General features: G+C 38.8%; 2 protein-coding genes across 3 annotated transcripts in view; both read right to left on the bottom strand.

Annotated features, from left to right (window-relative positions):
• Window positions 1-17,720, bottom strand: part of LOC121296797 (prefoldin subunit 1-like) — a 70,428-nt gene extending 52,708 nt beyond the window's left edge. The window contains exons 1-2 of the mRNA XM_041222606.1: window positions 17,616-17,720; window positions 15,159-15,325 (exon numbers count right to left, since the gene is read on the bottom strand). Coding sequence (XP_041078540.1) covers window positions 15,159-15,325; window positions 17,616-17,669 — 221 coding nt within the window. The 5' untranslated portion in view covers window positions 17,670-17,720. The remainder of the gene's footprint in view (window positions 1-15,158; window positions 15,326-17,615) is intronic.
• A 5,659-nt stretch (window positions 17,721-23,379) lies between these two features.
• LOC121296835 (proheparin-binding EGF-like growth factor) lies at window positions 23,380-27,370 on the bottom strand. 2 transcript variants are annotated; one of them, XM_041222672.1, is made up of 6 exons: window positions 27,119-27,370; window positions 26,352-26,563; window positions 25,585-25,771; window positions 24,786-24,941; window positions 24,401-24,483; window positions 23,380-24,014 (listed from the first exon to the last, which is right to left on the bottom strand). In XM_041222672.1, the coding sequence occupies exons 2-5, from the start codon at window positions 26,494-26,496 to the stop codon at window positions 24,411-24,413; spliced, it is 561 nt and encodes a 186-aa protein (XP_041078606.1). In that variant the 5' UTR covers window positions 26,497-26,563; window positions 27,119-27,370; the 3' UTR covers window positions 23,380-24,014; window positions 24,401-24,410. The 2 variants fall into 2 exon arrangements, with proteins under 2 accessions (XP_041078606.1, XP_041078605.1); XM_041222671.1 differs by having other exon boundaries at window positions 26,352-26,546.
• Window positions 27,371-27,853: the final 483 nt, after the last annotated feature.

Raw genomic sequence — 27,853 nt, 5'->3', positions numbered from 1 at the left:
CAATACAGTTGCAGCCAGTGTCATCTTACTAGAAGGCACTCAAGCTGAAATTGTAAAGTAATTTAAAGTAGGTTACAAACATGGCAGTGGACTGTGTCTCTATAGCATGCACGCAGACTTAATGCAACTGTGTTGACATTTAAAAAAAAAAAAAAAAAAAGCTCATTTTATGAGATTTTTAACTAGAGGGACCAGTGCTATGACTCTGCACACCCAGAGGTTCCGGGACTGTGCCCCGGCAAACATTATGCACGGCATGCACGCTCCTTACATACCTACGCTATAGTGACGTGCATGTTGACTTTGAAAGCACACCCACTATTGCACTTCAGTGGCGGTACAGCCTTTCACACAGGCAGTTATGACGGTTCAGTGCCGTCTCTGAACTACCTCGCAAGGTGGTTCAGAGACGGCATAAAATATGACGGTTCAGTGCCAGTATAGGCAATTCACACAGACCTATAAGTCACTTCAGTGGGGGTTCTGAACCGTCATAACTCCTTTGTGAGAAAGCACCTTAAGTGTACTAAAATTAACTTATTGAACACTAAAATGCTCTCAATGCATTGATTGTTAACTGTCTAAAATTCAATCAAGAAATCGTTTCTGATTGCACCTCTAGTACTTATAAAGCGTCATTCATAACACTTTCTAAAGCTCTTAACACCAAAGTTTTTTATTATTTTATAGCTGTTTCTACTAACTTTGTTACAAAAAATGTTACAAAACTTTACACTGCAGCTGAAGTTCATCTCTCCTATTGTATATCAGATTAATACATTCATACTCCCCCCTCCCCACTGGAAACAGTCAACCACCATCACTTAATGTTTCTGTTACCTCAGCTAATTGAAATCTGCAGAAGCTCCCAAGTGCTGACGCATTCCCAGACTGACCTGGCAAGCAAATTTCTACCTGTTCTCTAATAACTTGAGGACCGATGTGTGATTTGATCCCGAGTTCAAACAACAGTGATGTCTCTTTAATTTAACACTGGTTTACATAAAGGGGACGACTAGTGGCTGGCATTAAAGAAAAAACTAACTAATGTCTAGCTAACAAAAAAATAATCTAGGTATGCCTGGTTCCCTTTTCCTATATACATTTTTTCTGAAATACCAAAGTCATAGATCCTGATTAACGCAAATCTTGATCTACCTAATGCCACCAAGGCAGTCCTATTAGTGCCTGGGTATGTGGAACTAGCCAAGAATGGTAATTGAAATGCTCTCTTTTGAAGTTTCAAATAAATGGATTTGTGTAGTGTTCATAGCACTCTTTGTTGACAACCCAGTTTGTTCACATTCCCACAAGGTAGTTTTAGCTGCAAGGTCAAAAAGTTTCCTCTCAATCTTCAGAGACAACCCACTCCCAGCCTGAATCGACGCTCTTCAATACCAAGGGCTGTTTGTGCCAGTTGGTTTAGAAGTTTAAATGCCTGTGTCTGACATGGGAAGGTTGCAGAGTCAGACTCAAATGTCTTTTTGTCCTGTGTGGGCAGGGGTAACAAAAGCTGTAAAGATCAGGCTGCTGTGAGCTTTCTCCTCAGACTGCTCTTTGTAACACGATGATGTCATGCAGAAGGGGGTTGAAATAGCCATGCAGAAATGAATTGCAAGGCCTTCACTGGGACATGAAGTAACAGATTTACAATTCACTGGCAAACCTCCACAACAGTAGTAGTATATTTCTAAGCCCTGGCTATTTATTTCCATATGACAACACCTTTTAAAAATCCACTATAGTTCTTTATATACAACTTCTTCCAGCAGCCATATTCAGATCACACCATCATTTTCAACGCAAGAAATATGACAGCAGGGTGTTGGTCGAGAGGACAAGCAGGCATTACAGCTTTTATAACATCCAGGCTTCAATGATCTGTCATCCCCAATTACTGTAGTTTTATGTGTATATTAACTGAAGACGCAGGTGTAATATTTTTAGTCTCCTCCCTCTAAACCAATTAATAAATGGAGACCATTAGGACACATGGGTAGATCACTGATAATAAAATAAGCAAATCCGCCAGAGAGAAAGTTGTTTCCACTGCTCTTAGGTTCCAGCTGTGCAGTGACCTGGTATGGCTTTTCCTTCAGGTTACTTGAAATCAGTCACAAGCTAGGCAACTACCAGCATGAGCATCTGAAGCAACTAACCTGCACACAGTGTCCCTCTTCCTTAGAAATGCATAGAAGAGTTTACCATGGCAAATCGGTACACTCACTTTTGTTTTTCTATGCTTTCCCCGTGGTTACACTATGCATTTACCATAGTTTACAATACATTATGTTCTTCTACACTTTGCTTTTACTGTGGGAACATTTTATAGGGGAATGCAGGAATCTGCTTCAGGTACCAACAGGGAGTGATTAATTGTTGCAGAATTGACAAACCAAAGTTTTGTAGGCTTTGCCCAGCAGTCATTCCTAATTTGGCAAACTCCCTCATGTTCCCTAGTGATCATGTACAAATTTAGGATGGCACTGATGGAAGATGACCAATGGTTCTTAAAGAAAAAGCGGGTATATTATAAGAATGGAAACAACAAATTAAGTTTCCCATCCAGAGACAGTCCAAGTGCAGTGTGGGGATTCTAACACATTCACATTGAGAAGACAGAGTTCATTCCAAACGAGTATTCCAGATATTCACCTGCAGCTCCTAGAAAATGGCACAGGAAGCTATGCTGCTGTTGTTTTGCCCAGGCAAATGAGATCAAAACAATGGAGTTTCCACAAAAAACCTGTAAATATCAGACACAGCTCCTGCACAACAGTCGGGATTCCAATTAGACCAGACAACCAAATGGGGCTGTCATTTATAACTTAAAATATTAACTTTTCAGCATTTTTAAGAGTAATTCATAAAGTACTTCCAATTACCTGTACTGCAGAGCTACTGGAGCAACATGCCACTTTCAGACACAGCCGCAGACAAAAGTATTGGCCCATTATGCTTATTATACCACAATTCAAGGTAACAGATTAAGGAGAAGCATTTAGTAAACTTGAATTACTTCGTAATAAAACAGAAAGAAAAATACACAGTAATTTAACTCATCTTTATAAAAACAATAAACAAACTTATTTCATTGAAAGTATTTGTTCATGACAAAATTATTGGTACCCCTACTTTAGTATTTATAATAGGGGCACTCTGCACAAGACATAAATACAACAAGGTTAGGATTTCTGTTGAAATGCATGACTTACTGTTTTTCATTTATGAAATGAAAGGTTTCTATTTGTTTGTATTTTTTATTAATTGTTCTAATCTTGACTAGGATATACTGAACATTATTGTGTCAAACATCCCAACTATGGATACTTTTATTACACAGCTATGTCGGGGACTCTAATAAATTATATTAAAATAAATATCACATTGTGTGCATTATGGTGCATCACCGAATGTTAAAATGCAAGCTTTCAGGCTCTTGGCTGACCTCCTCTTGACCTAGATGAGTGTACGTGGAGAAATCAGAGTGGTGCTTCCAGCATAGGCACTCCGCATGGAGTGCAGAATGTGCCCTATAGCCTTGGGGTCGCTGGTTCGAGTCCAGGCTATGCAGAAAACATTTCCGTTAAATGGAGGGTAGTTCCATGAAAAATGATCATTTGAGGCTAAAATTAAATTTAACCAGTTACTATGTCAGAAATCACATGATATTTGGGCTAATGCAAATCATGTGACCAGCAGCCATCTTGTTTTGCATGTCATGTGGTCCAGTGCCTGCAGTGTGATTTTTCACTTGCTGTGATTTTTTTTCATCTTTGCCCTGTATTTTCCACATTTGATGCAGTATTATTCCTTTTCACCGTAACATTTTCAACAATAACTTTGGAAACCTATTCTAATGACTTGCACACACAGTTGCTTTTGATGCCTGTCATTTTAAAAAGGGAAAAACAAAATTAAAATGGTGACAAGCATCCGATCGATCTCTAGTGCAATGACTGTAGTGTCAGTGGCTAGCAGATTAATTCCAGAAGTTAACAAACTGCTCTGCTTGTATTGCACAATACCGCTGACCACAGCACAGCATAAAGGTGTTTTTTCATCTCTTTGTTGCATAAAAAAAATATTTACGATCAAAAATGACACAGCACAGATTTAATGACTTGATGTGTGGGTATAGCCATAAGGAACCCCTCGCCTGACAGATATAACCTCAACTGCATCAGAATTTGCACAGAGAAATACAAAGACAGGATTTCTTTGGAAAGTGTTTTCACTTTCATTCTGTTGTGTTCCAAATAACCATGTTAAGTATTGTAGTGAGTAACTTCTCCGTGACAGGATTTAAATTTCCCCATTTAAAATAACTGTCGTTACATTATTAACTTTTCACTAGCAAAGTTTTTTAAAGTTTAATTTGCCATATTTTTGGTTAAATACAAATGTAATAAAGTCAACAAAGCAACACAACACACTATTTCAAAAGCAGGAACTGTTAACAAACAAATCCGAATTTCCCATCTAACAATGTAATCCAGCCGTACCACCTTAAATATGGTGATAGTAAGCTACTAGAAAATCTATGCCCCCCCCATCCCCCACTGCAAGTGCTGCTTTGCAGTCTTTGGTATGAAGCACTGATTTTAATTTATTTAGTATAGTTCAATTCAATATAAGGCACAAAATCCATTGTAACTGGATCAAAAGAACTGAAATGCACTGTCTGGCAGAGGATTCTGAAGGGAAAGGAGTTGGTGAATTCTGCAGAGGACTTTGCCTTTGTTGATATTAAGAACATAAGAACATAAGAAAGTTTACAAACGAGAGGAGGCCATTCGGCCCATCTTGCTCGTTTGGTTGTTAGTAGCTTATTGATCCCAGAATCTCATCAAGCAGCTTCTTGAAGGATCCCAGGGTGTCAGCTTCAACAACATTACTGGGGAGTTGATTCCAGACCCTCACAATTCTCTGTGTAAAAAGGAGCCTCCTATTTTCTGTGGGGGATTTCCCCTTTCCCTAATCTCCATTTGGGAAAACCTGGTCCTTGTTTCTTTTTTTCAGGATGAAAGTCCCTTGGTGGACAATGACAAATGACCTTCCTTACACAATTTGTGAATGCTTGAATAGAGGGGAGGCATGCCTTGATTTCTTCTTTCAAATAACAAAGAAGAATAACTAAAACAGAGGTCAGAGAACCACTGGCAAACTCAGACCACAACATGGTCTCATATGAAGTGTTTTTTTAAAACCCCAAAATAATTCTAAAGCTAAGGTTTACAATTTTAGAGCAGCAACTATCTTTTTGAAAAAGAGGTGACCAGTAACTGGACACAATAGAGAAAATGAGGTCTTAGAAGTGCATTGTACAGTTCAAAAATTAGTACCCTTGCGCAAAACAATTCAACACTTTTAGACAAATCTAAATGTAAAACTAAATTGCCAAAATTTTTTAATAGATCAATTCCCCAAATTATTCTAGAAAAAAGACATTTCTGAGTTAAAAAAGGACCAAAAAGGAAAGTACGCAGAAAGATTCCTTCAGAAATTGCAAACGCAAGTCAAAAATGATATTTAGAAAGGCCAAGAGAGAAATAGAATTTGAACATTGCTAAGGGAGCTAAAACCTTACAAAATCTTTTTTAATATTACAACAGCAAGAGTCTGCCCATTCAAAGATCTTGTCTAAATGTTTTTTGAGATGACAAATGGCAAAATCGTAGTGTTTGCCACTCCTAGCAAATATGTTAAATGATTACTTTTCACAAGTTTTTACAAAGGAAGATACTGACAACATGCCCCACATGTCATCCAGTTCCTATCCATTTTAAATAACTTTAGACATAACTGAGGCAGAAGTGTTAAAGGGACTAGGAGCTCTTAAAATAAACAAATCCCCTTTTGAGATGAGATCCTCCCAGTAGTACTCAAAGAAATGAAAGAAGTAATTTACAACTCGCTAACCAAGATCATGTGCAGTCTCTTGACACAGGGGTGTACCGACAGACTGGAGAATTGCAAACGTAATACCGATCCACAAAAAGGGTCAAAAACTGAACCAGGTAACTACAGACCAGTAAGCCTGACTTCTATTATATGCAAACTTATGGAAACTATAATAAGATCCAAAATGGAAAATTACCTATATGGTAACAGGGTACTGGGAGACAGTCAACATGGTTTTAGGAAAGGGAGATCGTTCCTAACTAACTTGCTTGATTTTTTTGAGGATGCAACATCCATAATGGATAATTGCAAAGCATATGACATGGTTTATTTAGATTTCCAGAAAGCTTTTGACAAAGTCCCGCAAAAAGATTAATTCTCAACTGAACGCAGTTGGGATTCAAGGAAACACATGTACATGGATTAGGGAGTGGTTAACATGTAGAAAACAGAAAGTACTGATTAGAGGAAAAACCTCAGAATGGAGTGTGGTAACCAGTCGGTGTACCACAGGGATCAGTATTAGGTCCTCTGCTATTCCTAATCTACATTAATGATTTAGATTCTGGTATAGTAAGCAAACTTGTTAAATTTGCAGACGACACAAAAGTAGGAGGAGTGGCAAACACTGTTGCAGCAGCAAAGGTCATTCAAAATGATCTAGACAAGATTCAGAACTGGGCAGACACATGGCAAGTGACATTTAATAGAGAAAAGTGTAAGGTACTGCACGCAGGAAATAAAAATGTACATTATAAATATCATATGGGAGATACTGAAATTGGAGAAGGAATCTATGAAAAAGACCTAGGAGTTTTTGTTGACTCAGAAATGTCTTCATCTAGACAATGTGGGGAAGCTATAAAAAAGGCTAACAAGATGCTCGGATACATTGTGAAAAGTGTTGAATTTAAATCAAGGGAAGTAATGTTAAAACTGTACAATGCACTAGTAAGACCTCATCTTGAATATTGTGTTCAGTTCTGGTCACCTCGCTACAAAAAAAGATATTGCTGCTCTAGAAAGAGTGCAAAGAAGAGCGACCAGAATTATTCCGGGCTTAAAAGGCATGTCATATGCAGACAGGCTAAAAGAATTGAATCTGTTCAGTCTTGAACAAAGAAGACTACGTGGCGACCTGATTCAAGCATTCAAAATTCTAAAAGGTATTGACAGTGTCGACCCAAGGGACTTTTTCAGCCTGAAAAAAGAAACAAGGACCAGGGGTCACAAATCTTTTTTTAGAAAAAGGGGCATTCAGAACAGAAAATAGGTCAACACTTTTTTACACAGAGAATTTTGAGGGTCTGGAATCAACTCCCCAGTAATGTTGTTGAAGCTGACACCCTGGGATCCTTCAAGAAGCTGCTTTGAGCCTTTCTGCATATGATAAGCTTTTAACAACCGGAACGAGCAAGTCGCTCTTCTTTGCACTTTTCTCAGAGCAGCAATATCATTTTTGTAGTGAGGTGACCAGAAGTGCACACAATATTCAAGATGAGGTCTTGCTAGTGCATTGTAAAGTTTTAACATTACTTCCCCTGATTTAAATTCAACACGTTTCACAATACATCCGAGCATCTTGTTGACCTTTTTTATAGCTTCCCCACATTGTGTAGATGAAGACATTTCTGAGTCAACGAAAACTCCTAGGTCTTTTCATAGATTCCTTCTTCACTTTTAGTATCCCCCAGACTTTGTTACATTGGACTTGTAAATAGTTATTCTTATGTTCCCCATGTTTTTTTTTCTCTTATCTTAAGGTAAGACAGTAATATCTGTAATGTTTTATTATCTTTTTGTGGGGAACCTCGTCGACGGTGTGACTAGACATAAATAATTGTGTAAAAATTTGTAGTTTTAAGTTCAACTGGAGAAACATTTACTTTTCGTGATTAGATTTGATGAAAATATATGTACGTATTATTTACACATTTCTTTTGCGTTATAAAAAAACGATGCAGACAGTTAAAAAAAAAAAAAAAAAAAAAAAAACTATCGTCCAGCCCTAGTTTGTTCTTTACCTACTGTCTGTGTCGACTGACTCACGCTTTCACATAAATATCTCTACCATTCTCCACAGATTGATATTTATTGACTATCTCTGCTTACTTTACTACAAAATACCGGTTGATTTCTTTCATGCCAACGGATGAAAGGGAGCTACACCTGTGCTTTCACAGAGACGATGTACCAGTTCTGTGGCTGCTCTACACAAAAACACAATGACAGGTTTTACAAGCAACAAATCCAGTCACATGCTCATTTGAATTCCACACTTCTGATTTGCCTCTTGAACTTTTATCCACCACATGATATAAACCCTGCACTATCTTTCGTTTCACCTCATCCACAAACATTTTTAATACCACCAAGCAGACGTGATAAAAAGGACCTTGCAAACAAGTGGCAATACAAATCGAGAACGCTTCTTAGTCAGCTAATTGCTCCCTAATCGCCTCCTGCTTTGGTCCAAGAAATACACTTACATTCTAATACGCTATTATGCTGAGAGAGCACAAAAAACGTTTTCAGTTTTTCAAATTCATACCCGCACCTGCCCGAAAATGACATTTTCTGACTGTCACAAAGACGGCCGGAGTGGGTGGCGTCAGACCAGAAACAAAAAAATAAACAGAGAGGTGGAGTTTGGTTGAGCTGAGCGAATGCTTTCGCTCAGCATTTAATAAACAGAACAGAAAATAAACGGTGGTAACAAACAGAAACACAGACACGGCACATTCGCCAAAATAAACAGACAAACAAAACAGACTAAACAAAACACGGAGCAGATATTATATACGATGATTCTTATTATTCTTATTATTCTCTTTACCTCCGTCTCCTATCCCGTTCTCCACTCACCGAACACCCAACCCAGAGTGGGCGAAAACATGCTGCTTTTATGCAGCTGTACCAAGACTCGATTGCTAATCAATCATTTGATTGGAGTCTCGGTACAACTGCACGTGAATTAATAAAGTGCAATTCCCCATGCTCACATATTACTTTTTACTTGCACGTGAAGTGCTGTGCAATCCTCGTGCCTAAATACAAATATACATTTTTAAACACTCGTGTTACACAGACCTGTTTATATCCTGTGTACCAATGACTATACACCAACATTTAACACACCACACGCAACATATAACAGAAAATACACACAGGGGTGTTCACTTCGTCACACTGACCCACACCCGAACCGCAAATTGCAAAAAACACTGGAACCCAAACTTGACCCACTCTGTAGGCCAGCTGCAGGCACCCGACCAGATGCAGGACTCTAACTTGTTCTACATGTCAGTGCAAGACAGTGGTACACTTGAAAAGTATGTGCATGGTTATGGTTCTGATTAACAAAACAAATGTATTTCTAAACCTGGAAATATAATGCAATTGTACTACACCATATGCAACACTAAGATGGTTTGGTTAGATGGTGCACTGTTTAATTTATTAATTTATATCTTTTTTAATAGATGCAAGCAGCACTGTTTAATACTTTTCTTTTCATTTTGAATTAATACAGCAAACTTGTGAAAGCCAACCAGCTGGAACTATTGTCTAAGTATGTTTCTGGAAAGAAGATATGTTCTTGAACTTGCTTGGGTACTTGATAAGCTAAAATAAAACAGGTTAATACAGATATGATGTGGGATGTATAACTTGATTTTACGCTCTTAATTATTTCATTTTAAACCCATTAAAGTACCATTTGTCAGTGGTTTACACTCTTACTACTGAAATTTACAGTACTGTAGTAGCAAAATACCTATACTTTGATGCATTTTGACATTGCACTTACATTTACTTGAACCAATCATTTAGAAAATTTTGAACACAGAATTGTTTCTAGCAGTTTAAATAAAGTGAAAAACACTGTAGAATTATTAATGGAATAAAATGTTGCAAACAAGGGTTATTTTGAAACTAAACCTGTGTACCTTATTGGTGTTGAGCATGTATGAAAAATCAATTGTAAAAGTATTTTAAACCCCAAAAAAGTGTTTTCCTAAAATTGAAGTCTCAAAAAAAGAGGCTATTTTTACGCAGGGTTTGAAATACAGGCGGCTCGGGGCTAAAGTACCCCCATAAGAGATGAGAGCTTAGTGGTTAGAATGCATAACCTGGGGAGGGTCTCTGGTGTGCCGTGTTTAGAACATGCCTGCTTAACTAGTTCAATTATCTAAGTGAAAGGAACCTAGCGTAAAGTCTGCACTGCTACATGATATACCAGTAACCCAGAAGCTTTAGAAAATGACATGTTTTATTGTTTAGACATTACCTAAGGGGTGTTTGTTTTACATCATGTCGAAAAGAAAGTAACCAAATTAAGTTTTTTGCTTTAAACTGTGGTTACATGTTAATGGTAAGCAAAGGGAATGTGTGGTATCTATGAATTTATATATATCTACATCCATCCATCCATCTATCTACATCTATATCTATGGAGCCCCACCCTCAAATGCAAAGTGTAATTCTAAGACTGTTTTTATGGTATTAACCTTCACTTACTTTGTAGATCTCACATTTTCTTAATATTTATTAGGTAAGATTTACTGGAATAATCTGTTCGCTCCATGTACTTAAAAACATATTCCATATGTCATTAGGAAAGCAAATGATGTGTTTGCTTCACAGAAAATAAAAATGTCTGACTCACAGTATTTGGTATGTTCTAGTGTTCTCCAAATTCAGATTTTGTTAGGAAGCAGTCATTTGTCATTTCCACCATTTCAATTTCATCCGTCGTGCTCCCCACCGGGTTTTCCCATTTAATATGGGGGAAGTTGAAATCCCCCGTTAGCATGGCTTCTCCTTTGCTACAAGCATTTCTAATGTCACTGTATTCTCCCCAGTAATGTTGTTGAAGCTGACACCCTGGGATCCTTCAAGAAGCTGCTTGATGAGATTCTGGGATCAATAAGCTACTAACAACCAAACGAGCAAGATGGGATGAATGGCTTCCTCTCGTTTGTAAACTTTCTTATGTTCTTATGTATAACAGATTATTTTGCTCACCGTCTGAATCTGGAGGTCTATAGCATACTCCTATTATTATGCCCTTTGAATTTTTGTCAGTTATTCTGACCCATATTAATTCGGCTTTATTCTTTGTCCAGGTTTAACACCTGGGCTTCAAGACTGTTTCTTATGTATAGCGCTACCCCTCCTCCTCTTCTGTCCTGCCTGTCTTTCCTATACAGTGTATACCCACAAATATTATATTCGTCCCCATCACTCTCAGACAACCAAGTTTCTGTAACACCTATCAAATCATAGTTACTTGTTAGTGCAGTAGCTTCAAGTTCTAGAATTTTGTTTCTGATACTTCTAGCATTTAGATAAATTTAATGGTTGTCTTACCTGAGTTGTTGTCCTTGTTTTGATGCGGTCTCCCTTCTGTTTTTTTGTTGATTTCTCCTCCGTTCCTATCTAGTTTAAATGCTTCTGAACCTGCTCGAGGATCTTTTCTCCAAGTAGACTGGTTCCCTTTTTATTTAAGTGCAGTCTGTCCCGTCTATACAGATAGTCCTTGATGTAGAATGTGGTCCAATGATCAAGATAGGTGAAGTCTTCCCATGTGCACCACGTCTTCAGCCGTGCGTTTAGATTAATTATTTCCAGCTGTCCATATGGTCCTTTGCAAGGTGCCAGTAGTACACCAGAAAATACCACAGTTTTGGTCTTCTCTTTTAATTTCCTTCCTAGCTCTCTGAATTTGTTTTGCAGGGATTTTGGTCTGTCTCTTCCAATGTTGTTTGTACCGATGTGGACGACTACTACCGGGTCGTCTCCTGTTCGTTCTAGGAGCCTGTCCACGTTCTCAGTGATGTGCTTGACCGAGGCTCCCGGAACGCAGCACACTGTTGCAGCAAGGGGGTCCAAACTGCGAATTGAACTTGCTGTGTTTCTCAATATGGAGTCCCCAACAATCATGACCTCACTTCTTTTTGCTGTCTGGTCACCACTGTCAATAGGGTCCTGGATGTTGTTCCTTTCATTCTCTTGTTGTTGGTTCTGCTCATCAAAATTTTGAAGTGACTCAAATTTGTTGGTTGTTTTGATTTCTTGTGGTTGTGTTTGACGAAGTTTCTTTTTTTCCCTGCTTCTGCCTACCTGAACCCAGCTGTTCTGACCTTCTATCTCCCTGGTGGCTTTCAGTCTGTTAGGGGTGATGCAGACTTCCATGAATTGTGGGTGTGCCAGCTCCTCAAGATCCTGTTGCTGTCTCACTTCTTCCAGCTTCATTTCTAGCATAGTTACTAGTTTATGCAAGTCCTGGATCGCGCCGCACTTTACACACACTTGGTTTAGCTCTGCTGGGTTTTCTCGGATTTCACATATGAAGCAGGTGTCACAGATTACTGGCTTGACCATGTTGATGGGATTTTTTTTTAAGTTTAGTTTCTTCTGCAGCCATCAACCTGCTTTCCAACTGCTTCTAAACTGCTCTGCACTTTTCCACGCCTGTACTTCTCCCACTCGCTGTCGCTGGGAAGACTGACTCGTTTATAGCTGCGTTGTTCTGCTGTGCTGTTGGCTCCTCCCCTCGCCCGTGTCTCAAAACGGCGCTGAATTTGAATCAGCATCAGCTGCTCCGAGTTTCTGCTTGTTTGTTATCAGAAAAACACACGCGGCTGTTTGACTTTGAGCTGCAGTGTTTGCCCAATGTCCTGTGTTTTCTGATTAAAGCAATTAAAGATGTAATTTCTCCTTACTGCTTCTAAACTGCTCTGCACTTTTCCACACCTGTACTTCTCCCATGCTGTCACTCATACTCGCTGTAGAAATGCGTGTAGCAAAGGAGAAGCCATACTAATGGGGGATTTCAACTCCCCCCATATTAAATGGGAAAACCCAGTGGGGAGCACGACAGATGAAATTGAAATGGTGGAAATGACAATGACTGCTTCCTAACACAATTTGTCAAGGCACCGACTAGAGGGGAGGCATGCCTTGATTTAGTCTTTTCAAATAACGAAGACAGAATAACAAAAACAGAGGTCAGTGAATCACTGGCAAACTCAGACCACAACATGGTCTCATTTGAAGTGTTTTTTAAAACCCCAAAAGTAATGACTAAAGATAAGGTTTACAATTTTAGAAAAGCAAACTAGGAAGGTATGAAACAGAGACTAACAGAAGTAGATTGGAGTAAAATAGAGAAAACATCAACAGAAAAAGGATGGCTGTTCTTCAAAAATGTAGTACTAGAGGCGCAAAACAATTACATTCCTAAAGTAGACAAATCTAAATGTAAAACTAAATTGCCAAAATGGGTTAAAAGATCAATTAAAAAAAATATTCAGCGAAAAAAGGCACTTTACAGAGCATTAAAAAGGGACCAAAAAGAAAGTACATAGAAAGAGTACACAGAACTGCAAATGCAAGTCAAAAAGGAAGTTAGAATCGCCAAGAGAGAAATAGAAATGAACATTGCTAAGGGGGGCTAAAACCAATTCCAAAATGTTTTACCAATATTACAACAGCAAGAGAACATTCAAAGAGGAAGTTAAATGTCCAATTTTAAATAACTTTAGCATAACCGAGGCAGAAGTGTTAAAGGGACTAGGAGCTCTTCAAATAAACAAATCCCCTGGGCCAGATGAGATCCTCCCAGTAGTACTCACAGAAATGAAAGAAGTAATTTACAAACCACTAACCAAGATCATGCAACAGTCTCTTGACACAGGGATGGTACCGACAGACAGACGAAAATTGCAAATGTAATACCGATCCACAAAAAGGGAAACAAAACTGAACCAGGTAACTACAGACCAGTAAGCCTGACTTCTATTATATGCAAACTGTAATAAGATCCAAAATGGAAGATTACCTATATGGTAACAGGGTCCTGGGAGACAGTCAACATGGTTTTAGGAAAGGGAGATCGTGTCTAACTAACTTGCTTGATTTTTTTGAGGATGCAACATCGATAACGGACAATTGCAAAGCATATGATATGGTTTATTTAGATTTCCAGAAAGCTTTTGACAAAGTCCCGCACAAAAGATTAATTCTCAAACTGAACGCAGTTGGGATTCAAGGAAACACATGTACATGGATTAGAGAGTGGTTAACATGTAGAAAACAGAAAGTACTGATTAGAGGAGAAACCTCAGAATGGAGTGTGGTAACCAGTGGAGTACCACAGGGATCAGTATTAGGTCCTCTGCTATTCCTAATCTACATTAATGATTTAGATTCTGGTGTAGTAAGCAAACTTGTTAAATTTGCAGACGACACAAAAATAGGAGGAGTGGCAAACACTGTTGCAGCAGCAAAGGTCATTCAAAATGCTCTGGATAAGATTCAGAACTGGGCAGACACATGGCAAATGACATTTAATAGAGAAAAGTGTAAGGTACTGCATGCAGGAAATAAAAATGTGCATTATAAATATCATATGGGAGATACTAAAATTGGAGAAGGAATCTATGAAAAAGACCTAGGAGTTTTCATTCACTCAGAAATGTCTTCATCTAGACAATGTGGGGAAGCTATAAAAAAGGCCAACAAGATGCTCGGATACATTGTTAAAAGTGTTGAATTTAAATCAAGGGAAATAATGTTAAAACTGTACAATGCACTAGTAAGACCTCATCTTGAATATTGTGTTCAGTTCTGGTCACCTCGCTATTAAAATGATATTGCTGCTCTAGAAAGAGTGCAAAGAAGAGCGACCAGAATTATTCCGGGTTTAAAAGGCATGTCATATGCAGACAGGCTAAAAGAATTGAATCTGTTCAGTCTTGAACAAAGAAGACTACGCGGCGACCTAATTCAAGCATTCAAAAGACTAAAAGGTATTGACAGTGTCGACCCAAGGGACTTTTTTCGACCTGAAAAAAGAAACAAGGACCAGGGGTCACAAATGGAGATAATAGACACAGGGGCATTCATAACAGAAAATAGGAGGCACTTTTTTACACAGAGAATCGTGAGGGTCTGGAATCAACTCCCCAGTAATGTTGTTGCAGCTGCCACCCTGGGATCCTTCAAGAAGCTGCTTGATGAGATTCTGGGTTCAATAAGCTACTAACAACCAAACGAGCAAGATGGGCCGAATGGCCTCCTCTCATTTGTAACCTTTCTTATGTTTTTATGTAAAAATATGACACAATCAGATGGATGTACAAACAGAAAGACACCTGTATGTATCCCCAAAAAGCACAGGACGCGATATAATGATGCGACTGTACAGGTTATGGTTAGGGTATTCATTAAGAGTTGCTGAGGTGACTTACATTCTTCCCACCCCCTCATACATGCGGGTCTCATCTGGCAGAGTGGTGATCTCGCTGTCTGTCAGGTGTGCATGCTTCTTCATGCGGTTCAGCTGTTCAATCTGTAGGTCTGCAAGCTTCGCTTTCTGCTGTGTGTCCATCACCTTCGCCTGCAGCTCAGCAAAGGCCTGGGAAACACCGCAAGCAATGAGACCAGATGAAACACAGCAAGCAATGAGACCAGATTTGATCAGATGCGACTTTGATGAAAAAATAACTGCCCTTAAATGAATGTCACAGTCCATTTTCTGATTTATATATAGCATAAGTATTGGTGCAGATAAATAAATGCAGAATCACTGGGGTGGAGCATTTCTTGCCCACTGATCCCCTAGCTTTGTGTAGATTATGGCAGGTGTGCGAGTTCTAGGGTCATATTCCTTAAATCACAAACAGTAATCTCGAAACTCAGGAGTACTAAACACATCTTGTCCAGCAGGGTAAAGGTTAAGAACTGGGGGGCTCCCGAGTGGTGCATCCATTAAATGCACTTGCATAGAATGCAGGATACACCCTACAGTCTGGACATCACTGGTTCGAGTCCAGGCTATTCCTTTGCCGACCGAGGACTGGAGCTACCAGAGGGCAGCGCACAATTGGCCAAGCGTCACCCAGGGGCTGGGGGAGGGAGGGCTAGGTCGGCCGGGGTGTCCTCAGCTCACTGCGCACAAACGACCCCTGAGTTCTGGCTGGGCACCTGCGGGCTTGCCTGTAAGCTGCCCAGGGATCTGTTGTCCTCCAACGCTGTAGCTCTGGGTGGCTGCATGGTGAGTCTGCAGTGTGTAAAAAAGCGGGCGGCTAATGGCACGCGCTTTGGAGGACAGCGTGTGTTCAACTTCGCCCCTCCCAGGTCAGCGCAGGGGTCATAGCAGTGAGCTAAGCTAAACAAAATAATTGGACACTACTAAATTGGGGAGAAAATAACAAAATAACAAATTAGCTACTAAATAAAAAAAAAAAAAATGTTAAGCATTGTGGATCAGCTATGATGCTCAGTAATAAATTACATTAACTTTAGTGGCAAACCCCTCTAAAAGAATTGCAGATCAACAAAAGCACACCTAAATTATTTCAGTACAACAAAATCATTAAGGCACACATAAGTTTGCCTCTATTTGCTTGACAAGGAGAGGAACAATGTAAATTATTAAAAAAAAAAAAAAAAACTGGAAAGACTGACTTTTATTTTAACTGATTTCTACCAAAATCCAAGCTGTTTCTTGTTATTTTTATAAGATTAAGAGTTGATTCTTTGGTGGTCCTAGTTATAGGAGAGTGAAATACAAAACCTTTCTTTACTATCCACAGAGATTATATACAGTACCTTATCACCTGATGAAGCCAATATCTACTTTAACTTTATATTATATACCTGGGTGGGAGTGACGGGTATTCCTAATAAAGTGTCTGGACACTGTACATCTGTTACAGTAATAAAAAGAAAACTGGATTGGCCATTATTCCTGATCAGGCACCAGAATACATGAAGTCCACCATTTTCCGTGATATACTGTCTACCATATAGGGTGTCTGGACTGCCGAGCAAGGCTTTTGTTTTGGACACAGAGCTCCTAAACCAATGTGATGCTCAGAATGAAGGATGTATCAAGCAGGTCTGCTTTTACAAACAGCTTTCCAGAATCGCGTTGTCCTGGATACAATTGTTTTGTTTAAATAGTATGCACTGATGTTCCTATGTCTGTTACAGAAATAAATTGACATAGGGTGAACGGTGTTTGCGGTGCTGTAACCCACTGAAATGAAGTCCTCAAGTGCACAGAAAATTACACGAGTCACTTCTCAATGGAATTTACTTAAATAACTAAATATGATGTAATTTTATTTAAATGATGGTTTATTTAAATGATGGTTTGGAATTACAGCGCTAATGCAACACGAGCTGCAGTTAGCGCAGTGCACTTCGCCTGTTGCACGCCCCGAATGCCAAGTATTTTGCTGGAGAAGAAGGCTGAAGGCACGTACAAAATTAAATTGTGTTTAATAACAAAACTGAGTCAGTTAGTAGTTCAGAAAACTGATTTTATAGTCTGTGAATCGTAGAGTCTGTATTGATAAGCTAGTATTTCCACATGACAGAATATTTTCCAGTGCATAATATTAGTATAGAATTGTGTAAGCTATAGTAAAAACTAGTAAAACATATTTCATAAAATATGTTAAACCTCACTGCAGTTAAAGAAACACAGACCTCTTTGCATAGTGGTTTAATTCACACACAGTCACTCAGACAACATACTTCCAACCCCGAAACAAGACGCTATCTTCAGTATAAATCTTTCATCATTGTAGCTAATATTTAAAAAGACAACTACAACAGTTTTCTATTTGGGGTTGAAATTTATATATATATATATATAACAATTCACAGCATTTAAGAATTAAAGAAAATATGTTTACCTTTTTCAATTCCAAGTCTACGGGGGCTGCCATCTTTGAAGGGACCTTGCACATGCGCAATCGGCTCCTGGCTAAACTGTATTGACTACTCAAAGCACGTCACACTTGCCTTTCCCTTGAGTTCATTCGCTTTGTTCGTGGGAAATTATACACACTGCAGTGCACAATGTCTTAGAGCTGATCCATTTAGAATCATGTGAAAACACGCCTTTCATTGGTCACTGTTTATCCATGTATTTATTTATGCATTTTTTTTATTGCTGTTTGCATTACAAATCACATGCTACTTTTTTTTATTACAGTTACACAAATAAACGATTTAAGATTTATTTTCATTTTCCTACTTAACCCTTATTTTACATTCCTGTTGGATGTAACACATTATACTGGTAGAATTGTGAAATGTTCCAATCAGAGTCAACCAAACTGTAAAACAAATCAAAAACTTTTTTATTTCAAACATTGAGACAAAGAAACAAAAACTCGAAATAAACTTGATTGCTATCGGGCCCTAAAAAGAAACGTTACCCTAGCAGAGTATCTCTTCACTGTCAAAGATACAAGACAGAGACAGATCCTGACCACGTTCAGGCTCAGTGATCACAGCCTGGCCATTGGAAAAGGCTGACACAGGCAAAAACAGCAGTTTTTGTTGACTCAGAAATGTCTTCATCTAGGCAATGTGGGGAAGCTATAAAAAAGGCTAACAAGATGCTCGGATACATTGTGAAAAGTGTTGAATTTAAATCAAGGGAAGTAATGTTAAAACTGTACAATGCACTAGTAAGACCTCATCTTGAATATTGTGTTCAGTTCTGGTCACCTCGATATAAAAAAGATATTGCTGCTCTAGAAAGAGTGCAAAGAAGAGCGACCAGAATTATTCCGGGCTTAAAAGGCATGTCATATGCAGACAGGCTAAAAGAATTGAATCTGTTCAGTCTTGAACAAAGAAGACTACGTGGCGACCTAATTCAAGCATTCAAAATTCTAAAAGGTATTGACAGTGTCGACCCAAGGGACTTTTTCAGCCTGAAAAAAGAAACAAGGACCAGGGGTCACAAATGGAGTTTAGAAAAAGGGGCATTCAGAACAGAAAATAGGAGACACTTTTTTACACAGAGAATTGTGAGGGTCTGGAATCAACTCCCCAGTAATGTTGTTGAAGCTGACACCCTGGGATCCTTCAAGAAGCTGCTTGATGAGATTTTGGGATCAATAAGCTACTAACAACCAAACGAGCAAGATGGGCCGAATGGCCTCCTCTCGTTTGTAAACTTTCTTATGTTCTTATGTTCTTATGTTCTTCTTAAACCTGGCTACCCAGAGAAAACAGGCTCTGTAGTCACTGTGAGATAGGAGAGGTCAAGACAGAGATGCACTTTCTCCTACACTGCAAGAAATACTCCAGAACAAGGAACATATTCTTTAAAAAGATAACTACTACTCTTCCACATTTAGAAAACATGACGGACACAGAAAAACTGACAGTCGCACTGGGAGAGGAACACACGGCCCCACTGACTGCCCAGTATGTAGGTGCCTTACAGCCTGAGGGACACACAGTGAGCACTCTGTATGTTTAATTCAGTGTATTTGTCTTGTTCTATTTACTAGTTGTATTTCAATATGTTCATAATGTTTACAAACACTGTATTTTTATTATTATAATTATTATTGTTACTGTTATTAGTATTATTATAAACTGTTATTGTACTTTCTAAATGCTTTGGCAATACTGCCGATGTTACTCATGCCAATAAAGCACTTTTGAATTTAGAGAGACAGAGAGAGAGAGAGAGAGAGACAGAGAGAGAGAGAGAGAGAGAGAGAGAGAGAGAGAGAGAGAGAGAGAGAGAGAGAGAAGAGAGAGAGAGAGAGAGAGAGATCTGCTTTTGATGAGAGATCTGTGATCTGATCTCCACAACCTTTCAATTAAAATATGTGGTATTTTTCTGTACTAACATAACAAACTATGGGTTATTACTTGATATGAATGTGACCGAAATACAATGAACCTTAGTTGTGAGAGAGAGAGAGAGAGAGACAGACAAAGATAGTGATAGAGAGACACAGAGAGAAAGATAGAGAGACATACAGAGAGAGAGACCACTTAAATCGTAACCTGAACACTCCCTTTCTGTCATTCCCTCCTGTGTCTCACCAGCACACACTGATAATTGGGATGAGCTGTGTGGTGGTTTTGTGCTGTTAACTAATGTCTACTGTGGGCAAATTGACCAACAAACTCTTTAAACTTGTTACATGGTTAGCAGGATTGGAACCCAGGCCTCCAGAGATGTTGTGGTTGAAATAACAGTGAATTCTCTGTATTAGCTTTAGCCATAGTGATTTACAATAGGGGGAGGGTTTAGTTTACTCTTAGTGTGTTGTAACTACATCTTTACCATAAAGGCTCTGTGCAATGTTGTTAATCACTGAATTGTGTGGTAAATGCTTTTATTAGATAAAATATGATCATAATCTATTAACATTTCTCTTAAGATGCATCGCATCTCGGAAACAAGCAGGAAATAGATGAATATCCCTTACTAAACTTGGTGGAATTGTGACACACACACACACACACACACACACACACACACACACACACACACACACACACACACACACACACACACACACACATTTTGACATGCTCTAGAACTTGTGCTAAAGAATGTTTCATCACCCAGTTTCATCACAATTGGGTGAACAATTCTTCATATACAACGCCGCCCAAAATGATTCAGCCTCCCCTTTTCAGTGCTACTGCTGTAATTTGCTTTGATATTATTGCCATTAAGGAAATGTGGATATGTGTGTGATGTATACATGTAGTGTTCAATCACTCATACAACTAGTGTCTGAAACATCTGAATTCAAAATCTTCAAGTTGAATATAAAAAAGCAAATTATTACAAATGCTTTTTTTACATTTCCAAGAATATACAAGACGTGAGTTTATTCAGAAGCAGGATTCCTGTTACATCATGATATATGGATACCATTCAGAGGTTCTGCTTGTTAACAAAGACACTGGAGAGAAAGGCTCAGACAGGGAGTTATGTGCTGCTTGGTCTTGTACACAGAGGGACCCCCCGTTTTCATTTATTATTTTACATTGATTTGCAGGTAATTTCTCATTTATTCCAAAAAGATTTTTAAAAAAAGTGCAAATCTATTTTTAGCTACATGTCTGATTGAATGTAGTGGATGGACAGAGAAAACACCAAAGTGTTAATCAGAGTTATTTGGAGAACCAATTACGTTAGGCTTTTTTTGTTTTTTAACATATAAACAGGTATTTTGTTTTGTCATTGGTGAAAATTAAAAATAACTTTTAATAAACTATAAATTGGTACAACTGAAACTAAGGGCCAGAGTATACAATACAGCTTAGTCCATAAGGAAAAGTTATCTCTAATAAAGACAAACATTGTTCTTCTTATAAAACATTTCCACCCGTTTATACTCCAGGGTGCAATTCTGAAGCTCATTGCAGTGAACATACCAGAACCATCTGTTCAAGTGAAATCAAAAGCCTCAGACAGAGGCATGCACAGCCTTTCAGAGGCAATGGTTACAAGTTTAGTTAACTAAAAAGTAATCATGTTTTTAATAAAATTAAGTTGCCTTTATCAAAGCCAAATCAAAAATCAATGATTTATTGCGCTTAAAATGACACCCCTCTGCAGGTAAGTTTGGGCAGACTGTCCCAAACCATGGCTGTGTCTTCCAGCTTTCTCCTTACAAGCAGAGAAGAGGATAATCATGATGCAATAAATATTGAGTCGCACTTTCAATCATCATTAAAAAGGTGTGCAAAACAATTGCAGTGCGCTCTTAAGATGGCCAAAAAAGTGCACTCTCATAGCATATTACATTACTTAACTAACAGCAGCAAGAAACAACTTGCTACTGCTTCATCATCCTTAAATAAATGACTCCCTGCAGCTGTATCACACTAACTAACCATAATCTTTAGTAACTGCACCCTAAAATGCAGTATAAAGCTAGGATTACTAGGGGGTCTTTATCACAGATAATTAAATTATTAAATCAGACATACAGTTTTTTTTTTTAAATAAATACAGTAATGTCTTGAACAATCGCAAAACTATTGGGTCCCCATCAATGGTCAAGCCTATGCAAAGTTCACTTTTCAGCACGGAGAATCAGCTATGAATGAATGGCAATGAATGAATGATGATGATTGCAATTGCAGATGGTTTATGAACTGTGAAGGGCACTCAGAGCCCCATGACTGTGGTAGGCAATCAGGTCTGAGTGAAAGATAAATCTGGCAGGAGGCCTCTTTCGTGGGTGCCCAACGGCTACCTGCACGAGGCCGGCTGGAAATACATGAACAGTTACATGCATCCCAGTACCGCAGATAGGACGTGACTATGGGCCACCTCCCCCTGAAAAAACGAGGCCGCCAAACCATGAATGAATAATAATAAATAATTAACGTGCTCCACAGTGGCGCCCTGCCACCTATCCCGCAAATATTGAATTAAATAAAAATTAGCCACTCAGACACAGCCCGTCCCCCAGAGTATGACTGCGCTGGGGGAGAGAGCCCAGCATCTCCAACCCGACCACTCACTCCGCAGAACTAAATACAAACCGCTCAGCACTCAGGTAAGGAAAAATCCCCTACTCACATATTTTTTATTCTTTAGGGGGAAAGCTCGGCGAATCCATGGTTGAGGGGAGCCCTTCCTCCAGGCTCTAGGCAGTCACTCCTGTTTCAGCCCTTGACTGAGCAGCCGACATGAAAGAATAACACACAGAGCTTTTATGCCCTTGCTGATGATGTATTGGTTAGGGGCGGATTCTCCTTTGTAGAAAAGCAACCAAGTTTACAATTTTTTTAAGTGACAATTGCAGAGCTCCCCCACACCCTCTTACTTCAAACTTTCTAGAACTGGAACACTTCCCTAGCTTTCCTGCAGTGTTCTGCCTGGACTGAGGGAAGCAGAGCGCTCCACTTGCTATTTCTAGCAGCCCTATCATTCCAGGAGCTGCTGGAAGCAGGAGCTGAAGTCATGCTCCTTCACTGTGGTGCCTCAAATCAGTTCACGTTCCACGTGGTCTTGGGACTGAGGCTGTCAGAAAATGGCAGATGTGTCTTCCTCCTTGATAGAGTCCAGGGAGGCTATTATCAGGAGTTTGCTTTTCAGTTGTTTTTTGTTTTTTTTTTAAGAAATGTTTACAGATTGTTATGATGTTTTTGTTTTTTTCTGAAAAGTGTCCTGAACAGTTCAGCAGGATCTTTGTTGTGTTGATGCAGAGAGAACTGCAGAGCCAATGCAGATCCAGCACACAGGAACCTCATTGTGTGCTGTGCTGTCCGATTCACAGCCCACAATCAGACAAGGCTTTACAATTCATCTGACCTAGAAACATTATTAATGATGTATTTCATTTAATTGGTTGATCATTTGATTTATACCACAAAGACCATACTCTAGAAAGGTTCTGTTTCCTGTAGCCTTCTCAGAGTCAAGGAACCAGGATGCAGCCATTTCTAAATCTTTATATCCCCCAGTAAAAAAAAAAACAAAAACAAATGAAGAACACCAGTGATAATGTTCTACTAATAAGTTAAGTGTTCAGTTACTGTTTCATTTTGGAATCGTTGTTTCTCACTTAAAACCTAGCTCTCTGAATGTCTTTTTATTGGACATGAATGCACCTGCTGAAAGAGTAGCGCACCCCAGTACTAAAGAGCTTCAGAAAAAGCATACTACACCAGTAACATGAACTATTATTTAATAAAAAACAACAAACACAAATCTCAGCCAATATGCAAAACAGATAGAGAAAGTTCTGCCGTTTTATCAAATTCGCCAGTAAAAACCAGAAATAAATATAATATAAAAATGCTATTTAAATAAATAAGTTAAAAAGCTTGTATATTAAATATAAATATCCATCTTGTATAAGTATTAATAATTGGTACAGTACATTAGCAAGTGTAGCAGTGTCTGTAATATACAGACTGAAAAATGCTACATCTTTTGGAGTGCACCCAGAGAATGCAAGTAACTTTCAACAAACTCATAACATTTTCAAACCTAACAAACAATGGAAGTTACGTTAAATAAATTTGGATTACTGGTTAATAAAGGTACTGTCACAGCTGGCCAGATCCCAAAACACTGGGCCAGCCTTTGAGTCTTTTCACATATCCTTCAGTGACGCATGTTTCCATTGGCCAGCCCTGGCTGCTTCTGCTTGCAGTGGATGTTTGCTTCCAAATTAGTCTCCTTCGAATGCTCTCCTTGTCTGCCACTCCTCTGTGGTGAATTAAATACTTCTTTTCAAAGAAACATTCAAACATCCAGAAGCTTCACTCCTTCCTTTGAGGTAGAGCTTCGACTATCATTCCTGCAACAAACAAACAGCAAGTTTACACTCTGCCTGTCAGGAACAATCCCCTCCCCACCCATCACAGCCGGGCAGTATCATGGGACAGCACTGAGACCTACAGCCACAAGACCCACAGTGGAAATGGAAGTGTCACACTAGGACTCCTCCTCTTTGTTTCAGCACCCCTCATTTGTTTTGTTTCTTTAACAATGAAAAAACTGCATGACATGATGGTTCCAGCACATTTTTTATTTTAGGAATATACATTTAAAATACTCTAAATGGAGATTTAGATTAGTGAACCTTTTTAGCCTTCCAAAAGTAGCGCTTATCTGTTTGTACCAAACAGTTAGGCTAACAACTTGAATGGTAACACTGATGTATCAACAGATCTCGATGCTTACCTTGCTTGTTTTAGAGGTTAGTTGCTGTTCCCAACTTGACCTTTTCTTCATTTTCCACATCGTACGCTCCCCTCTTATGAAACCTAAGACATTGGAAAATACATTTCATTAAGACACCATGCCGCACTTACTGTATTATTTTAATGCAAAACTTGTAATCAACTCGCAACTTATATTTCGCCTCAAATGAACTTATTTGAAAGTGACCCATGTCAGAGATGTTTTATATGAAACTCACATCATGCTGCTGCAGAAAAAACATTCACTGCAGAATAATGAAACCTCTCAGCCATAGGATGGGCGGTAAAGTGCCTTGCAGTGCAACCGGAAAACTCTCACACTACCTCTCTGAGAAGAGTAGCTGTACAGGACCTGAGAAACTCACCTCAGTGCTAGAAGCGCTGCGATTCCAATCAAGCACATGGACGACAGCACCATGGCCACCACAGCGAGGACAGTGGTCTTGTCGTAGTTGTCGTTGTTCTTAACTACCGGCAGGCTGAAGAGATGACACCGCTCTCCCATGTATCCCTGCTGGCAGCTACAGAGAAACACAGGAGAACATTAAAAAAGTGTCCACACACTCAGGACTTACTGGATTTCTCACTGGAAACCATGTATCATACCAAGTGATGCACTTGAGCAATGGAGGAGTCTGGATATGGCAGCACATTGTCTGGTACTGTACTGGACAGGGTTACCAGCAATGTTTCACACCACTGTGATAGCACTGGTACAGTATGTCACTATGTGAAAACAACATGGTTCCCTTCTGCCATTAACAGTCTCATCCCATTGTAGGTTGGTAAAGAACCACTGGAGCCACTAAAGATCACTTCAACAAGGCTTTCATGGATTCCAGCTGCTAGTAGTGTCTGATATAGCAGATTGACACATATTTTTAATATGAGTCAATTTTATCTTCTTGCAGATACTGCTCTTATTTTATTAGTTTTAAACTCACAGCATACCAATTCACAAAATTAACTTTGGTCTTCTATCCCAGCACTACATTTCTATGTGAACTACGTATTTTGAAACGTGGTACATTATTAAGACATATATAAGGATTTCTGTAACCAATTTTAGATTATACCTAACACAAGCTCTTACTGCATGCCTATCATTCAAAGGAAATGCAGCTTCTAACACTTTGTTTTGAAATGCTGCAGTATAGTACTTACATGCAGGACGGCGCTTTGAGATCCCGGATGTATTTGCACTCCCCGTGGATGCAGAAGTCTTTGTATTTTCCCTGGCACATGTCTCTCTTTTTGCCTTTGCCCTTTTTTCCCCCCTTGCCTTTCCTCTTTTTGCCTTGTTTTTGGTTTAAATTGGTGGACAGGTCTAGTGGTTTGGTGGAAAACGCCACTGTAAAATGAGAAGGCAATTATGATGAGATTGATAGGGCATCGATTTCGTATCCAAACAGCGCACACTGCAACTGAATGCAGTCGTTTGCTCGTTACAGCGTGAACAGGAATGCATACAGTACCGTACTGGGTAGAGTAAAAAGATGTTCAATTGTTACTGTAAATGCAAAATGATTAAGTTCATCTAAATAAATAAGAATAAACTGTACCGTAGCAGGTTCGCTACATTCTTAAGAAAAATCTAGTACCCTAAACATTGAAATATTGGCTCTAAATGTTACTATTAGCCAAATTAAAGCAAAAGGAACATTTATGGGATAGTACAGTAGACGATCGTCTATAGAAGACATCAGATAAAATAACAATTAATTTCAGTTGAATGTGTTTGTTTTTCATTGCTGTTGGTTTTCTTGTCAGCGTGTACTTTGACAAGCGTTGCCCAGTAGATTTTTAAAACGGAATTCTCCCGTCAATAGGCTGTAACAGAAATACCTTGTTTAAGGTAAATCTAATAATTGCGTTTATCATGGCATGAGTCACACGAACTTTAAACTCCTGAACGTCGCTTTACCTCTTACCTCTCGGGAATTCAATGCCATAGTCTCCGGACCAGGGTTCCTCCTCGTATGCGAGCTCCCTGCTGCTGTCGTAGTCGTAATCATAGTCGTCATCTCCAATTATTTTATTTCTGAGAGCCTCTTTGATTTCTACACTGGGAGACATGTTGGTCTCGAACCGTTCAATGGCAGCTCCCTTCACTAAACTGCAGAATACTGCAAGAAAAAAATGTCTATATATATCTATATATATATATATAATATAGAGGTCGTTTATATATAATATATCTTATAAATATAATATATAATGTATAGACAGATAGAATATACTCTATATATGTATATATATATTATATATATATATTATATATATATATATATATATATATATATATATATATATATATATATATATATATATATATATATATATATATATATATAGACACACACACACACACACACACACACACACACACACACGTATTTCCTCATAGGTAAAAACATACTTCTGAACAAGCAGAAGCAAGCCTAGTGTTGTGGCAATTCAGTTTGTTAAAAAATCAATACAAGCCTCTTAGTTTTTGCTTGTTGCTTGTTTAGACATGTAGATGGTTTAAACCTGTAGGCTGGTTGTGAGCTTTTTGTAAATATTTGTTCTACTGAGTGCTCCAAAAGAACAGCAACACATATTATTCTACTCTAAATAGAGTCTTTGCGTTAACAGTGCCCTTCCCATGTCAGATAAATCACACTTCATGAAAGCAATGACATATTCCCGTTCTTACCGGCTGCGTGGAAAAGCACAAGCACAAATGTAACACGCGTCATGATTGTAGCTTAATGTGGTGTAATGCACAGGCTGTAGTTTGGTAAAAGTAATCCCGGCGGTGTATTCCTCTAGGTTTTAGGTTGTATTCCCAAGGCTTTAAATTTATTTTCAGTTTCTTCCGGATCGTAATTCCGTTCAGGTTGTCCACCTCACAAACTGTGATGTTAAAACGTCTGCAGTAACCTCGGAATGCGCCTCCTCTGCCTTAACCCGTTTATATAGCCTGCCCGCCCCCAGCTCATCCTCTCCCTACTGATTCACACAACTCGGTAAAGGGATGTCAGCGCCGTCTAGCGAGGAGAAAGGGAAAACATTTAGTTGATGCGACTTAAGAAAGCATTTATAGCGCAGAATGTATGCAATAGTTTCCATTACATTTTTGTATTGTATAGAGTTGTGTTGTTTTTAAAGTAAAATAGTTTTATCTTTATGAGACATGTCTGGGCAGGGTTAAAAACGTAGTCCCAAATCTGTGAGATGAGGTCGGTAAAAATTATAATGATTGCATTTGCAGTTCAAATGGATCCCACTTAAAACAACGTTATAAACAACCTGATTGAAATGACTGCAGATCTGATGACATGTCTAAACTTTATTCCACGTAGCGCTGACAGTTTGTCTTACTGGACCAGACAGAGCACCTAAAAGCGCAGAAGCATGTTGGACTATCCACATTAGTAACATCGCCTGG

The sequence above is a fragment of the Polyodon spathula genome, chromosome 22, assembly GCF_017654505.1.
Source record: "Polyodon spathula isolate WHYD16114869_AA chromosome 22, ASM1765450v1, whole genome shotgun sequence".
NCBI classification, from domain to species: domain Eukaryota; kingdom Metazoa; phylum Chordata; class Actinopteri; order Acipenseriformes; family Polyodontidae; genus Polyodon; species Polyodon spathula.
This window is presented reverse-complemented; position numbering and strand designations above follow the sequence as displayed.